Raw genomic sequence first — 17867 nt, forward strand, 5'->3', positions numbered from 1 at the left:
TTTTAAGTGACAGAACCCCTTGTGCGTCCTTCTACATCATGTCATGCATTATAATATACAACCAGCTTACCTTCCAAAACTACTTCCTTGCCAGTCTTCTTGAGGGCCTGAACTGCCTCATCATGGGTAGCGTCAGAGAGGTCAGCACCATTGACAGAAAGGATGGCATCTCCTACGAACAGTGCCTCGGTCTGATCTGCAGCCAGCCCTTTAAAAATCTTGGAAATCAGGATGGGCATTTTGTTTTCTCGACCACCTTCAATTGAAGCCAGAAAAAATATATCTTTCAGATACCACACTTATAACTGCGTGTAAAAACGGGCAGTGTACAACTTAAGGAATGGTGGAAATGCAGAAATCTCCTTTGCTTGCTATTTAGTACTCTAGTACAAAAGGGGGAAAGTAGAAAGGACTTTTTTAAAGATGTCACGCTGTGCAAAGTTCTGTATGGTCTCTTATCATTTGGACTCTGCTGTATGTACTGACCAGGACCTGCTGCCAACGGACACCTTGTAATTTGTTGGGAATGACGGTGGGATATAAATGTAAATAATAAATAAATCTCGATTCTATTCAAAATACACTTTGTACTTACTAATTTCCTCCTTTTTTAATTCACAAGATAATATGAAGCACATTAAGTCAAAAGTACTATTAAAAACTGTACGTTAGAATTGTGTGGGGGGAGGGGGAAACCCTTCAAAATCATGTTATCCTTTCTGGCCTAAAAAAGATCCCAATTTCAAGTATCACGTTGAGTGCTTAAAAGGTTTAAGAAAGACAAAGACAGCAGTGGCGTCTAATTATTCTCTCCCCCAGCAAAAAGGAGGAAAAAAGTAAAAAGTGGAGGGTCTCTAAAACCCTCACCACCCAGACATGCAAAAAAGCACCACAATACCTTTGATACTTTTTGTAGGACAATGATTCAGCTCAACCCAATCCCTTTCTGACTATATATTACTCTTCCTACACACTTGACACTGAGAGACACTGTCCTTCAGTGCTACTCCTCTGAAGATGCCTGCCACAGCTGCTGGCGAAACGACAGGAAAGAAAATACCAAGACCATGGTCACAGCCCGGATAACCTACAAGAACCAATGAACTCTGACCGTGAAAGCCTTCGACAATATTTTTAAGCACCACAATGTTCTCCTTGTAAGTCTTCAATACTCCTCCCACTGCCAACAACAGGGTCCCACCAACTGCCAACAACAGGGTCCCACTGGCATCTCATGCCAGAGAGACACACCAGAGAGCTGAAACCCTCTAGTGATACCCCTGGCAAGAGAGCTGTGTTATAAAAGCTAGTCAGGGGCATATTGGATTCTGGCCAAAGGGAGGAGGAGGACTGATCTGCAGCCTGCTGTGATCAGTTTGCTAAGCACTTTGCGGTTAAAATCTCTCACATCTATTCCGACATGGACTCTATATTAGCAGCAACAGGATTGGATGGCCCCAAGGTGCCAATTTGTCCAGTTGTGCGGAATACCTTTCAATTTCTGTGTCTAAGGATGTGGACAGGATTCTGGGAATTTTGAGACCTGTCACCTGTTTGTACGACCCCTGGCTGCTTAAATCTGCTGGAGGAGGCTGGCAGACTGAGTCTGGGAGACAGTAAATGGTCCCCTGAGAGACAGGGTGGTTGCGCCTGCCTTGATGTGGGCAGTTGTGGGTCCACTCCAAAAGAAAACCTACTCTGTACCCAGGAGAGTTCAATACCTTTTGTCCATTCTCAAATGTACCATTCTTGAGCAAGGTGACTGAACCAGTGGTGGCTGGCCAACATCAGAGATTCCTGAATGAAGTGGATTGTTTAGATCTGTTTGAATACGGCTTCAGGCCTGGCTGCTGGCCTGAAATGGCCTTGGTCACCCTGGTGGATGACATGCCCCAGGAGATGGGCAAAGGGAGTGTGACTCTGTAAATTCTCCTGGACTTCTTGGCCGATTTTGTACCATCGATCATGGATCGCCTTTTGGGGTTATCCCATTCTGGATGGGATTGCACTCCCCTTAAAGGAGTAGGTTTGTTGCTTGGGGATGCTGCTGGACCCTGCCGCCCTGTTGGATAAAGAGATGGTAGCAGTGGCCAGGGGTGACTTTCGCCAGCTTCAGCTGGCAAGCCAGCTGCATCCCTTCCTGGGCAGAAAAGATCTTGCCGCTGTGCTGCATGCCTGTCATGGGTCTGCCTGTTGATGCCTCCTAGGATGAGGAAGAGATGGAGGAAGCTGGCCCCATCCCTCAGGTGCTGCAGGAAGACCCAACGGACAAGGTAGATACTCCGTCAGGCGCAGAGGGCAGCACCACCGGCAAGGTAGAGGGCAAGTCTCAGGCGCAGAGGGCAAGTCTCAGGTTGAAGTCAGCACACCATGTCCTCAGTCCCGCAGCCCTTGTGGGGCTGCTCTTGAAGACTGTCCAGAAGCCACAACTGGTGTTGATTGGAGTGTGTCATAGAGAACTTATCAGTCTAGTATGGTCCCACCTATGCTGGCTTCCCCAATGAAGTAGAAGCACTGCAGCTGCCAGCCTGACCCCCAGGGTTGCCCTGTGAGCTTGAGTCACCACAGGATCAGGGCTGAAAGCCACGTAGGATGCTCAGCCATTGCTGAGTTACACCTGTCCCTGGATGACTCAGAAGGGTTTTCCTGATAAAAGCAGCCAGGAAAGGGTGAACCAGTGTGGAAGCAGCTAGTCTATAATCCTTGTGTGCTTGCTACTGGTCTGTGCCTTGTTTGGGACTTCAGTGTGTTTGACCTTCTGGACCGTGATCTGGCTTGTGCTCTTTGAATCTGCCCTTCTGGTTTGATGCTTGGACTTCTGAATACCTCTGTTTTGACCCTGGACTGTGTTTGGACTATGCTTGTTGCCTCTGGTCTCAGGTGCCCGCCTGAACCCAGACAATTCCTTGGTATCATCTATATTAGATTACTGCAATGCATTCTATGTGGGGCTGCCCTTGAAGACTGTCCAGAAGCTACAACTGGTATTGACTGGAGTGTGTCATAGAGAACATATAAATTTAGTATGGTCCCACCTATGCTGGCTTCCAATTTGCTTCCAGGCTCAATTCAAGATGCTGGTACTGACCTTTAAAGCCCTGTACGACCTGGGAACAACATACTGTCTTCTCCCATATGAACCTACCCATTCACTCTGGTCATTCTCAGAGGCCCTGCTTTGGTTGCCCCCACCATCTGAGGCTAGATGGGTGGCAACCCGAGAAAGGGCCTTCTCTGTCATGGCACCAAAACTTTGGAACTCCCTCCCAAGGATGATTAATCTGTGTCCCTCTATTGATGTTTTTTTGCCAGCAGTTGAAGACATTTTTTGTTTCTTCTAGCATAACGGTTGTTGGCTCTCCTTCTACTGTTGCTTCTACATTTAATTGAATTATATATTTTAACTGTACTTTAATTATTTAAATGCCTTAATTTTTTAATGTTTGCCACCTTGTGGAAGCTGACTGGGTAGAAAGGTGGCATAAAGCTTTTCTAAAGAAATAAAATAGCCAGAAATAGCAGGCCACAGAAGATGCCAAGACAGTACCTGTCTCCTTCTATGCAAGGAAGCACTCTCTTCATCTTCTGCCAGGCACTCTACAAAGTCCACAACGGGGAAGCAGATAGCAAGAGGAGGAAGGGAAGACTAGATGGCTCAACCCCCCTCTCCTCCCCCATGATGTTATGAGAAGCTCAGCAAGAGCCTCCTTTTCCCACAGTATCCTTGTGATGGGTAAGACCCACCTTGATGTATATGCCTGATCCAGCCAATTGTTCCTTATGATCTGCAATAATCTCCTTTCTTAATTGGCCATTTCTCCTTAGGCAGCAGGAGGGTTTAGGGAGGGATTCTCAGTAAGCAAGAAAACTACACTGAGCAGCCTTCTTGGGTGGCTTTCCTGATCTCCCTTCCCCAACCATTTTTGTAACATGGAAAAAAAAGGTCAGGCATGAGAGGAGGATTTTCCCAGGCTAACACCTTTACCAGCAACTTTACCATTCAACAGGAGAATGAGAATCCTCATGCAAGCAATTAAAGTACAAAGAGATAAGGGGAAACAAGAAAAGGCAAATTCAAAACTCAATCAAATGTTTAAGCAATCTTTCTTACATAGCTGACAAATAGATAGCCCCTACGCACACTCCCAGAAATCTAAAAGAAAGATAGCATCACAGGCTTCTGGAAGCTGACACATTTTCTAGCCACAGATGACCATTTTGTTCATGGTCTGGAAACAAGGGGGGGCTGAAGAGGGAAACACTGGTCTAATCAGGTCCTAGCAGATAGACAGAAGGTGTCCAGCCTAGACTGGGGTGAGCCAATGGGAGAAGACTTTCCCACTTCAGGTGAGAGGTTAAGGCACCTATTCAGAGGTGGCTGGTTGGGACGGGGTGGGTGGGGGGAGAGGTCAAGTTCTGAATAGTGATGAACTCACCATTAGCCCAAGGCAAATGAGAGATCAGTGGGATTCCAGAGGGAGAGGGGATAAAGCTACAAACGGTGAAAGATCCCTGCCATCCATTTTAGACGGTGAAGGATCCCTGCCATCCATTTTAGACAGTAATTAACAGAGCAAAGGACATGTAACCGCTTCTAATGGTCTAAGTTGGTAGGTTCCACTGCTTGAGTTAATGGAGGTATCTCCTTGACTGAAAGCCCTGGGGATGGGGTGGGACAAAAACTCCAAGCAATGTTCATTACAGTCCTCTGCTATTCTCTCTGTTTCCCCAGACCATGTGTCCTTGGTACCTCTCAGAGTGTGGGCCAGCAACTGCTAAGGTTCTATAACCAACAAAGGGCCCACTGCTCTCATTTTCACTTTTACAAGGTCAGAGAAAGCATGAGAAATTCTCTGATTACACATTGTGTCTATTCTTGATTCAATAGGACCCACTGAGGGTGTCTTGCCCAAGGGTAACTTGCCTGACAATGCCCAAGGTTGCATTGTCTCCCCATCCTAAACTTCTTGCTCAACCAAGTCCCTTCTGGAAAGTTCCTAACAACTCTATTACTCTTCCCCTCTCCTAGATCTAATTACTTGCACACTGGACTCCTAATGTAGGAATTCCCCACATAGTTCCTTCTTTCAAACACTGCTGCTACAATTTGGGCCCAGATAATACAGACAATAACTTCTGAACCAGCCCTGATAGATAATACAATATTGCATAAGTTTCAGTGGACAAAATAAAGATTACAAGTAGTCTATTATTAGTTTTATGGATGTGGAATGGTATAGCCTGCTCTCATCAGATTTTGGAAGCTAAGCAGGGTCAGTACTTGGATGGGAGACCACCAAGGAAGAGTTTGCAGAGGAAGACATGGCAAACGACCTCTGCTTAAACACTTGCCTTAAAAACCCTACGGGGTAGCCATAAGTCAGCTGTGACTTGACAGCATTTTACACTCACACAGACACACTATTAGTTATCAACTGTATTATAAGCAGTCTACGGAACCTTGTTGAAGAGTGCTGGGTTTCAGTGGAAATAAAATAATAATTAGTTTAGTTGAGTTTTATGGCTTCAGAACATTGGCCATAATAACATACAACACGGCAAAGGTGCTGGTGTGTACCAGCCAGTTTTAAACCAGAAAATATTGGATCTCTGAAGCGTAATATGATGGCAACCAAATTCAGCATGAAATTTTGTTCAAGCCAAAGCAAACATCATGAACTCTCTCTTTTATTACTGGCAAGCTATCTATAACTCCATAAAACGGTAGACGGATAATGTCTTTCACACCCTGCAGGCAATACTAATTATTTAACGTTTAAGAGATTTTAATCACTAGATTGGGTACTCTGTGCAGAAGATCACAATGGGTCTGACCTGTGCATCGAATTCTAGAAAATACATTTCAGAAGTTGCTTGAGATCATTACTAAACAGAGAATGCTTTGCTCGATACCATCACCAAAAGTGGTTAGAAAATTCTGTTCCTAAGATCTGACATTCATAACTGCATTCAAGTATGGAGGTTCCATGCATTTTATTCCAGAGATATTACTGGCTAGATTTCCCAAGCTATATCCAATCTGAACAATGTTGTCTCCATCACTGTCCCCGGGCTATGGAAGACAGCGACCATTTATGCATGGGAGGTTTTGCCTTGGATTTGCCTCTCTCTAGATGCACATTTTTCCCATCTGAATTCTCAAAACTCTGCATGGGGGCTTATTTTTGAGTTTGAGAATTCGGATGGGAGAAATGTCCATCTAGAGAGCGGAAAATCCAAGGCAAAACCTCCCATGCATAAATGGCCAGTGTGTCAGGGAGAAGGAAAGGTAGAACACTTTGCCACAACATGCTAGGATTTTGTTTTTATTTTGTATGTGCATATTGTTTTAAAGATAGGGTCACTTACACTAGTGGTGGAAGGTGGTTTTACCAATCCCCCCTTCCTACTACCACCTCTCACTTTGACCTCCTCACTAGGGTTGCCAACATCCAGGTACTAGCTGGAGATCTCCTGCTATTACAACTGATCTCCAGCCGATAGAGATCAGTTCACCTGCAGAAAATGGCAGCTTTGGCAACTGGACTCTATGGCATTGAAGTCCCTCCCCTCCCCAAACCCCGCCCTCCTCAGGCTCTACCCCAAAGACCTCCCACCGGTGACGAAGAGGGACCTGGCAATCCTACACCTCACCAGTGTTGAGGGCTCCCTGATCCCCATAAGCAAAATATCCAGGGCACCATGAACTGCAGTGGGAAGGGGGAGGCAGGAAAGTCCCATTCCATGAGTTTTGCTCTATTTGTGGTACGTTGGATTCAAACCAGGGTCTTACAGATTAACCTAAAAAGTACTCCAAACATGAGATTGCTGGAATTCTGCACGAATGTTTTCTTTTTGCTCACAGTTGCCAATTCTAAACAGATCCCACAGAGATAGCTGCAGTATCCAGCTGCAACGAACAATTCGTCTTGTGGCACCGTAAAAACTAAACAGATTTATTGTGGCATAAGCTTTTGTGGATGCGAGCCCACTTTGTCAGACATGTGAGCCTGAATGATGTTCTCTTTCCCCATCCCTTGTATCCTCAGTCATCTTCCATTTATAAAACTCAAAAGCAGAATAAAGTATTTCAATACATGCAGGGATCGATTGGCTTCTACTACAATCGCTCGTACAGGAAAAAAAATTGAACTGACTCGATTTCTCCACAAGGTGTGCCGCCTCATCTAGTCTTGAAGGTCAACGCGGTAACCCATCACAATGGTTTAAAAAGCACCATCCGAGGTGTCCTGATTATGCCAATGTCGCTGGCAGGGCCCATCCATTGCTCACAATAGCTAATTCTCCTCCACGCTGCAAGCGGTTTTCACAACTGTGTCTTGCATTTCCCGCATTTGCAATTCAAATGAAAACAAAACAAAAAACTTCACTGGCTAGAAGGGATATCTGATTTTTAAAATGTTTTCTTCAGTTTCCTACATTGCATCGACGTTCACAACTCCAATAATGCATTCCAGACTAAATGGGTGGTGGTTCTACGTGTCATCTGAGAATAACACTATATAATGGTACAAAGGGGGTATTTGTAGTTGTGTGGCTCAGGATAGGCTTCTTTTGCACTGTTCAATTAAATTCATTCTCACACACTTTTGCAGATTTTTGCAGGGGGAAAGATTGTATTTGCTGCATGCTGCAGATGACTTTGAGCATATGTATGGAAGGACATGATTCTTTTTGTATCAGGAAAACACAATACCTATGCCCAACCCAAACAGCAGATGTACAAACTATGAATGAATATTCAAATAACTAAACAACAAGTATGGCACAGGTGCTACAGTTCCCAGATCTGTGTGAAATTTCAGTTTTAATAGCATCATTTACAATCAGAAGGTTCTTCCAGGATCTAACTTCATTCCATTAAATTGTAATTAGGAGTATTTTTTTAAATTGCTCATCAAGTGATAAGCTAATTACATGACACAGCCTGTAACTGCCAAATCAATGTCTTATTTGCACAAACCATTCATGTCTTTAAAAACAAAACTTATTCTGAGTTGGAAACATACAGGACAAAATATGAACAGCGAAATTTGGGGGGCAGCTCACAAGGACAGCAGCCGTAGCGAAAAAGCCTCTGGTTGTGCCAAAACTCTCCTCCAATCTTAACTTCAAAACCATCCACAATTCCCACTTGCAAGTGCTACCTTTAGGGTTGTGAGGAATGCTACCCAGCCGTCAAGAGCAGAATATTACACACTAGCTGGGCTCACACATTTCCTGGTGGGCACTGGGTAGGTTCCCAGGGGCTGCTTCACTTAAAATATCAGTCAACTGACTTCAATTTGACACGACTATTGCTTGTTGATATGAAGCACAGAGATGAAGTCTAAAGGCACCAGAAGACGGGCCGCAGAGCTGCTTCCACACGGAGGCTTTGCTTTGGTTTCTACACTGGGGCACTTTTTGGGGGGCTCCCACACAAGGCTGTGCTGTAATAGTCCTGTTTCCAGGTTTTATCCTGTCCTTGACAAGCTATTTCACCAACCGGCTTTATTCTGATCTTTCAGAAAACAACACAGTCCAGGCATGTTAGCGTGTCATCTGGAAGGAATGGTGCATATTTTCCTGCCCTGCAAAGGTCCCGCCTACATCCACACCGTTTTATTGTGGTCAGTCCTTTGTGGGCAAGTCCTTTTCACAGTATTTTACATGTCTTGCCACCAGAGGGCTGTTTGAGGTTTAATTTTGTTTTAATTTGTAAATGCTATAGCGTTATAGCACTATAACTATCTGTTCCTGCTTACATACTTCAAACATGAATACAGTTGTTGTAGCACTATAGCACATGTGTGAAGAAATGACAGCAGGTCACCATGGCAGCTGTGACAGCCAACATGGACTCCACGCAGAGTACATCAGGAACAACTGGAAGTAAAGAGGGAGGAAAGTGCACAGAAGACTCCCATGCAGGGAAGCTCCCTCACCAGTGCACATGCCCCTTAATTCACAGTGGCAATGACAGCAACCTGGTAAATCCTCACTGTGTAAAAAGAGCCTATCACACAAATTCACGCCTGCGCTCTTAGTGAGAATTAGAGGATCCAAGATTAGATGATTTCACACAGTCCTACAAAGTGCACCTGAAAAATCTTCAAATCATTTAATTTGGTTTTCCTCCATATAAACAGTCACTGTGTAGCAAAACAGCATATATGAAATGGTTCCTCAATTTCTAGGAAAGTCAGTAGTAAGTGGTTGAGGCTTGACACTCTTATCTAAAAAATGGCATGCATGTTAAATTTTTTGAAGGATTGTTTGGAGGGTTTGCTTAGTGTTTTAGTACAGCCTTATTTTACCGTTTTGTTACACTGCTGTTTTTGATTGTGTATGCAGATGCGCACACATATTATACACAAAGGACTGCTTTGGACATTTTTGCTGAGCAGGCATTTGCGGGATTGATTTGGTCCCATTCCGCTGAACGCAAGTCCATATGAAACGATGCGTCACTTGTGCCGATAAACACGGTAATTCTAAGCATCTGACAGCAGACAATCAATGCGTTTGTCCATCTGAGCAGAGCTCACGGGGTCATTTTTCAAAAGTCCTTCACCTCAAATCAACTTTCACAAGCAAGCAGGCGAGCTACCTCTGCCTAGATGTTCAAGGCCATTGAGGCACAGGAGGCTTTGCCTCGGATCCGCCACTCTCCAGATCCGTGGTTTCCAAACCTTTCGGGCCACCGCCTCCTTAGTTCCACAAACTCAACCCCAGCACTCCCTACCCTATCCAACGACATAGGTGAAGAGGCCACCTCTAGCTGCCCCCTTGCCTCTTAGTTCCCCCCTAGCTAATCCCACCGCCCCCCAGGGGGTGGTACTGCCCACTTTGGGAACCACTGCTCTAGATGCCCATTTCCCCCAGCCAAATGCTCAAAACTCAACAATGAGCCCCCCCATGAGAAGTTTTGAGAATTCAGATGGGGGAAATGGGCATCCAGAGAGCGGCGGACCCCAGGCAGAGCCGCCCCTGCGTCGAGGTTTGCAAGAAGCCCGCGCCGAAAGCCCACGCGGGGCACCTCCTCCCCGACCCGAAGACAGACTCCCCGCGGCTTTCCCTGCCCAACTTTCACGTAGTTCCAGTTCCTGGGGGGGGGGGGGCAGGCGAGGGCCTCCGGCCAGGACCGCCGCCGACGCGCCCCGCCTTCCTGGCGGGACTTCCCTGGGCTCCTGCCCCCCCCCCCTTCCACAGCCCTCGGGAAGGCGAGGTTGCCCCACACCCCGCGCGCGCCCCCGAAGGAGCCCCGCCGAGAAGTTCAGCCGAGGGAGGGCAGCTCGGCGCCACCCGCCGGGCGAACTCGGGGCCCCCCAGACAGCTGGAGGCGGACACGAAGGGAGCCCTCCCCCCCCCCTTCCCCAGCGCTGAAGGGCAGCAGGGTTTTATTTATTTATTTATTTATTTATTTGGGGGGGGGGGTCCGCCGCGCTCACCTTTGATGCTGATGCCGAGCCCCCCCACGTCCTGCTTGACGACGCGCACGGCGCGCTGGACGTTGGCGAGGGCGTCCGGGACGAGGGCGCCGGGCTCGCCGCCATTCAGCTGCTGCGCGGGGCTGGCGGCGGGCGGCGGCTCGGGGCCGGCCTGGCCGGGGCCCACGCTCAGGCCGTCCTCGGAGAGGGTGGCCAGCACCCGCAGCCACTGCTCGCCCGCCGCCCGCAGCTCCAGCAGCCCGCTCTTGGCCGCGCGACGCCCCGACGCCATCTGCAGCAGCGCAGCGCAGCCCGGGCCGCCGCCTCCGCCTCCGCCGCCTTCCCCGACGCCTCCTCGAGCCCCGGCGCGGAGCGAGGAGCGAGGAGGGACCACACGGCCGCCGCCCCGCCCCGCCCGCCCGCCCCGGGAGGAGGGGCTGCTCGGTCCGGCCGGCCGGCACGTGGCCCTGGGGCCGCACCGAGCCGCCCCGGCCTCCCGGCCTGGGACGCGCCGGGGCCGGACAGGGCGCGGGCAGCCTCCCGCTCGGCTTGGCTCTGCGGCCGGGGGGGGGGGGTGACCCGAGCGAGGCTCTTTCTGCTGCCCGAGCCCAGCCCCGGGGAGAGGGCATCTGAGCGTGAGCAGAGCGCTCGCCCTGCTTCTCGGAACGGAAGATAATCCACAGTGGGTCGCCGTGTTAGTCTGTTTGCAGTAGTCAAAAAGGGCAAGAGTCCAGGAACACCTTCAAGACTAGCAAAAATGTTTTCTGGTAGGGTAGGAGCCACAGCTCACTCACGAAAGCTCCTACCCTACCAGAAAATATTTTTGCTAGTCTTGAAGGTGCTCCTGGACTCTTGCCCTCTCTGAACGGAGAATCTGGTGGCGCCTCGACCCTGAAAACACCATTGGGAAGGAGTTCGCTTTCTCAGTTATACATTGGGGGGTAGGGTTGCCAACCTCCAGGTACTAGCTGGAGATCTGCTATTGCAACTGATCTCCGGCCGATCGGGATCGGTTCGCCTGGAGGAAATGGCCGCTCTGGGCATTGGGCTCTGTGGCAGGGGTGGGGAACCTTTTTTCTGCCAAGGGCCATTTGGATATTATCCGGGCTGCGTGACCGTGGTCTTGGTATTTTCTTTCCTGACATTTCGCCAGCAGCTGTGGCAGGCATCGTCAGAGGAGTAGCACTGAAGGACAGTGTCTCAGCCCGGATAACCCACAAGAACCAATGAACTCTGACCATGAAAGCCTTCAACAATATTTATGACATCATTCGTGGGCCATACAAAATTATCAATTTAAAAATTAGCCTGCTATATTAGGTCAAACATTTAGCCAAGACGCACGACCGGAGATGGCTCGAAGTGTCTGCCACGTAGAGCGACTTGCTTTTGAGCTCTGCCGTCCCCAGCTGGGCCCAAGAGATTCAGGCAGGGCAGCATCCTTCTGAGCTGGAGATAAGCCAGGACCCATGAAAGGCCAGACCAAATGATTTCGCGGGCCTTATACGGCCCCCGGGCCTGACGTTCCCCACCCCTGCTCAATGGCATTGGAGGCCCTCCCCTCCCCAAACCCTGCCCTCTTCAGTGAGACAGCAAGGTAGACTTCCCTGACTATGGAAGAGCCACTGATTTTGCAATTTGTAATAATCTCTTTTCCTTTCTGAAAATGTATTGAAATGTATTAGGACAGCAAGGGAATAGCTTGTTGCTGGGCAGGGTATCTCTGTGTGTCTGTGTGCTAGTAACTGGGACAAGAGTCACGGAGGGTTACAGTGAACCATAACAAGAACTGGGGGAAACTGTTACTATACTGCCGCCTCTCTGTCTGTATTACAATCAGATATGCCCGGAATGTTGATGGCGGTCATATCTTGAATTTGGATAAATATCCCTTCCTCAGTATGATCGGGACTCAGAGATTTCTGCCCATTAGGGCCTCTGGGTTGCAGCTGCCAGAATAAACTGTTTTCTTGAAATAACGGTCCGGGTCTCTATTTCCCCCACGAACCCCTGTTTACCACTACAGAATGAATTAGTTTTCTCAGTTATACATTGAGGGTAGGGTTGCCAACCTCCAGGTACTAGCTGGAGATCTCCTGCTATTACAACTGATCTCCGGCAGATCGAGATCGGTTCGTCTGGAGGAAATGGCCGCTCTGGGCATTGGGCTCTATGGCATTGGAGTCCCTCCCCTCCCCAAACCCTGCCCTCTTCAGGCTCTGCCCCCAGAATCTCCCAGCAGTGGTGAAGAGGGACCTGGCAACCCTAGCGGGGGAGCAGAATGCCAAATATACTAGGTGCTGTGGAACGCAGGCAGGATGGTGCTGCTGCAGTCGTCTTGTTTGTGGGCTTCCTAGAGGCACCTGGTTGGCCACTGTGTGAACAGACTGCTGGACTTGATGGGCCTTGCTCTGACCCAGCAGGGCTTGTCTTATGGTATTTTCTTATGTTCTTAATGTAGTCTGTTCTAGAAACTTTTCTCCGTTGGACACTCAGCTGTCCAGTAGTAAGCAATGTCCTCAAAATACAGTCATGTAACACTTTCAGTGTAGGGCTTCTTTTTAAAAAATGCACTAGGGTAGAAAATAATGGATGATACTCCTGATTGATACTCCCCCCCTTTTTTTGTCATCAAGTCACAGCTGACTTACGGTAAGGTTTTCAAGACAAATGGTGGTTTGCCATTGCCTGCCTCCACGTCACAACCCTGGTATTTTTTGGAGAACTCCCATCCAAATACTAGCCAGGGTCAGGGCTGAGTGTGTGTGACTGGCCCAAGGTCACCCGGCTAGTTTCCATGGCAGAGTGGGGATTCAAACCTGGGTTTCCCAGGTTCTGGTCCAACAATAACTACTTCGTCACACATACTAAAATCCCCATAGGAGTGTTACCCCCACCCCATAATTTACTAAGAAAACAGTGATCCAGGGAACCTCTTTTAACTGCTCTGGAGAGATACTACCTTTCACGAAAACTGCAAACAAACAGAAACAATTGGGGTGGACAATTTTACCTCTAGATGCATGGGGAGTTTTGGTTGGAAATCTGCCCCAATGCAATATGTGTAAGTTGTGTTTTTTTTCCAGAGGACAGTTAAAGACTAAGAAATTTTTAATCCAGCCTAAACATTTGTGGGCTAGAGACCGCTTCTTCAGATGCTATGACTGAGTCTATGACTATGTAGTCGATTAGTTTGGCATAACTAGTACATAGTCTATTTTTCTGGATTAGATTTTAATTTTACATCATTACATTTCACTCAGTTCTTCCTGCATTGCATGGCCTCTTAACTCTGCTGTTTGTTTTTTCCTTACCTCCTACATAACAGGACTGAGTAATAGCATCTTGAGGAAGCGGGCTCTAGTCCACAAAAGCTTAGGCTGAAATAAAACTTCCTTAATGTTTAATGGCCGCCAAGATCAGGTTAATTCGTGCCATCGTATTCCCTGTTACTATGTATGGGTGTGAAATCTGGACATTGAAGAAAGCTGATAGGAAGAAACTAGATTCCTTTGAAATGTGGTGTTGGAGGAGAGTGTCACGGATACCGCGGACTGCCAAAAAAACCAAATCCGTGGGTTATAGATCAAGTCAAGCCTGAACTGACCCTAGAAGCTAAAATGACTAAACTGAGGCTATCATATTTTGGTCATATTATGAGAAGACAAGAGTCACTGGAAAAGACAGTCATGCTAGGAAAAGTTGAGGGCAGCAGGAAAAAAGGAATACCCAACAAGAGATGGATTGACTCTACAAAGGACGCCATGGCCCTCAATTTGCAAGATCTGAGCAAGGCTGTCAAAGTTAGGACATTTTGGAGGACTTTGATTCATAGCGTTGCCATGAGTCGGAAGGGACTTGACGGCACTTAACACATACACACACAATGTTTAAAACCTGATTTGGATAGCCCATGCTAGCCAGATCTTGTCAGATCTCAGAAGGTAAGCAAGGGTCAGCCCATGGTGTGTATTTGGATGGGAAACCACCACGGCAATCCAGGGTCACAACACTGAGGCAGGAAATGGCAAACCAGCTCTGAATGTCTGTTTTCTTGGAAACCCCACAGGGTCGCCATAAGTCAGCTGTAACTTGACAGCAAAAAAAGGGGGTTATAGGGCCTTAATACTCCTGTTTATTTCTGCTCTGACAAAGAAGGCTAACCCATCTGGAATTCTTAACACATCACAGTTGACTTCTGCTGCTTTCCTGATCCATTTCGGCTGCACTGGATATGGACCACAAAGGCAGTCAGCCATAGTGGCTGAACCACAACAGCATGGTAGGCAGGAATTTAATGGTTAGATTCAAGTCCAACGGCACCTTAGAGACCAACAACCTTTTTAGCTTTCCAAGAGTCAAATCTCCCTTCCTCAGACAGGAGTAGGAATGGAAATGCTTGGGGGCAGAAGATTAGCATCTGTAGTGAGATCAGAATCCATCCCTATTCAGCCCTGGGGGGGTCCAATGTTCTGAACTTGTGAATGAACTTTACAAGCATTCTTCACAACAACCCCTCCCACCTTTTGACTGGGATAATAAAGACGCAGATCTCCATTCCTACTCCATTCTCGAAACCTTATGCCCTGAAAATCCTGTTGGACTCGAATCTAATAACTGTCCTACCCCAGACCAACAGGGCTACCCTCTGAAACTATCTTCAAGGAAATTAACGGGTAATTCTTTCTATATCATTGCATTTCTCTGTGGGGAAAAGGTTCCACCTGATGAATTTCTTCCCGCCTTTGAGCTACTAAAGGCATAAGAATCCTGCCATAGGAATTGAGAGAGGTAGATGAGCGTCAAGCCACTGCATTGCTCTTCCCCGCCAGGGGAAAAAAATCTCCTTTCTATTTCCTTCCTGGTATGCACTGCTGCGGTCAGATGCCTGCCTGCCCTCTAACGCTTGTCAGATGAAAATAGGTATGCTTGTTTTACATTACGATCCGTAAAAGTAGCTCTCTGCAAGTGAGAAGAACATGCTGCTGCCGTAAGAGGTCCTGTGGCCAGCACGCCCCCCCAAAAACCCATTTTTGAAGCCTGGACTTGAAATTACTTTTCCCTACTGCCTATAAAAACTCTTCTTCTGTTATCACAAATCTCATCTCATTTGAGTGTCCTGAAATCCAGGACCAAATGTGCTGAGCCTCAGAGCTCTGTACATACTAACCAAGTTTTTCAATGTGCTTTTGGCGGAACAAAGCTGATACTTTACCAGTGAAGCGAGTATGTTTGGAGAGACGTGCTTTACAGGGCAATCTTAAAGCAGAGTTGACAAGCTTCAAAGGGTGTAACTGCTCGGAATCACTTTTGTTTGCATTAGGTTCAAATTCAGGTATATCAGCAACTGGTGCTTTTCCAGGATTTTTGAAGAAAAGGGGGGGGAAAGCAATGGGAGCATTTCCCCCCAAATCCCACATTTATGCCTGACTGGATTGTGCAACATTAGCAACACAACGATGCAAGTGCTGACATTTTAAAGGCAAATGTGTTCTTCAGAACTGGAGGAGGGAAGGGCGTATCCTTCAAAGATTCTTTTAAAAATTAATTAACACGGCACTCACTACTGTGAGAGAATCAGTTGATTGGTTGGTTTGCTTTGAGAGTAAATCATGAGACATGACAGGTTCATGTTCCTTGTGTTTTCCAGTCGGTAAAATGCAGCCAGAACTTGGCAACTTCACAGGGAAACAAGGCTATAGCCATAGAAGGCTCTGTGGGTGCCTGACCCCCCCCCCACAGAAATATTTTGGACCCTTTCATTTTAAAAGAACACACAATCCAGTCCAAATTATGTACTTTCCCATTGATTTCAATGGAAGACGTCTAAGCAAGCACACACGTTTAATCTCCTGTTGGAATCAGTGCTGATTTTGTGCTGGGCAGTGACTGAAATCAGTTCTAAAGGACTTGCCTTCATCTGGATCATGGCGAGATTCTCTAGACTAATTATGGGGTTACAAGGAAACCACACAGACTGTATTCTACACAAACTCGTCACTACCAAGTAAATCCACTCTTGCCTTCCCAAGTGCTAGCCCTCGAGTGCAAGGGGCACGCTGACCATTTGACACTTGATATAAAACTTAATTTTATAAAGTTGTGTTCAGTGCAATATAGTTTTGGGCAATGACACATTCACAATAATGCAGGCAATAGCTGATTGTAAAGTTATTTAATTATTTTAGGCCTCAAGCCCATGACTGATTGCAGAAGGGCAGCCAGGGAGACAATTTGGAAATCTCACCCCACTTTCCAAAGTCTCAGAGGCTGAGTAAGCTATCTCCCCCCCCCCATAACAGACTTCTCCACTGCTCTCAGTATTCCAGAGTCCTGGAGAATATTCAGTCCTTATCACTCCCTTTTTCTTTAGGTTAATGTAAAGGCATGCTTTTGTACAAGCCTGGGCAGTTCCTCAAGTATGTTGAAACATATGGTTGCCAACTTCCAGTTGGGAAATTCCTGAAACTTTCAGGGTGGAGCCTGGGGTAGGCAGGGTTTGGGGAGAGAAGGGGTCTCAGTGGGGAAAAATTCCATGGAGACTGCCCTCTAAAGCAGCTGCTTTACCCAGGGAAGCTGATCTCTGTCATCTGGAGATCAGCTGTATTTCTTAGAGATCTCCAGGCCCCAACTGGAGGATGGCAACCCTATTGAAACCCCTATTTTGTCTGTGGGTAGCCTGGTTTTGTGATCATACCCAGAGGCCAACTGTTCGGCTATAATGTATTATGATATTTATTACTATTAACAAGACAAGTTTAAATATATTAGTCCACTAACTCTATTTAGATTGTAGCCGTTCTGCATTGATCCTTTCTCCCCAAGTATTTCTATGCAACTATGATAAGAAGAGCCAGTGTGGTGTATTGTTTAAGAGTGGCAGACTCTAATCTGGAGGACCAGGTTCGATTCCCCACTCCTCCACATGAAGCCTGCTGGGTGACCTCGGGCCAGTCACAGTTCTCTCAGAACTCTCTCAGCCCGTGCAGAGGCAGGCAATGGCAAACCACCTCTGAACGTCCCTTGCCTTGAAAACCCTAGGATCACCATAAGTCAGCTGCAACTTGGTGGCACGTTACACACACACACACACACACACACACACACACACAATAAGAAGAGTCCTGACCTGGATAGCCCTGGATAGATCTCAGAAGCTAAACAGGGTCAACTCTGGCCAGTATTTGGATGGGAGACCTCCAAGGAATACCAGGATTGTGATGCAAAGGCAGGCAATAGCAAACCACCTCCAAACGTCTCTTGCCTTGAAAGCCCCATCAGGGATCGCCATTAATCAGATGTGACTTGATGGCACACACAAAAATGATAAGAAGAAATTATGTGATTAACAGAGCTAGCCTAAGCAGAGTTACACCATTCTAAGATCATTGATTTCAGTGGAATTTAGAAGGATGTAATTGCACTGTAGACTAT

At 47.2% G+C, this 17867-nt stretch overlaps 1 protein-coding gene across 1 annotated transcript in view; it reads right to left on the reverse strand.

The window, feature by feature from the left end:
- Nucleotides 1-10725, reverse strand: part of SNTA1 (syntrophin alpha 1) — an 81021-nt gene extending 70296 nt beyond the window's left edge. Inside the window, exons 1-2 of the mRNA XM_056844008.1 lie at nucleotides 10455-10725; nucleotides 71-256 (exon numbers count right to left, since the gene is read on the reverse strand). Coding sequence (XP_056699986.1) covers nucleotides 71-256; nucleotides 10455-10725 — 457 coding nt within the window. The remainder of the gene's footprint in view (nucleotides 1-70; nucleotides 257-10454) is intronic.
- Nucleotides 10726-17867: the final 7142 nt, after the last annotated feature.

This window comes from Euleptes europaea, chromosome 2 (genome assembly GCF_029931775.1).
Source record: "Euleptes europaea isolate rEulEur1 chromosome 2, rEulEur1.hap1, whole genome shotgun sequence".
In the NCBI taxonomy this organism is placed as follows: domain Eukaryota; kingdom Metazoa; phylum Chordata; class Lepidosauria; order Squamata; family Sphaerodactylidae; genus Euleptes; species Euleptes europaea.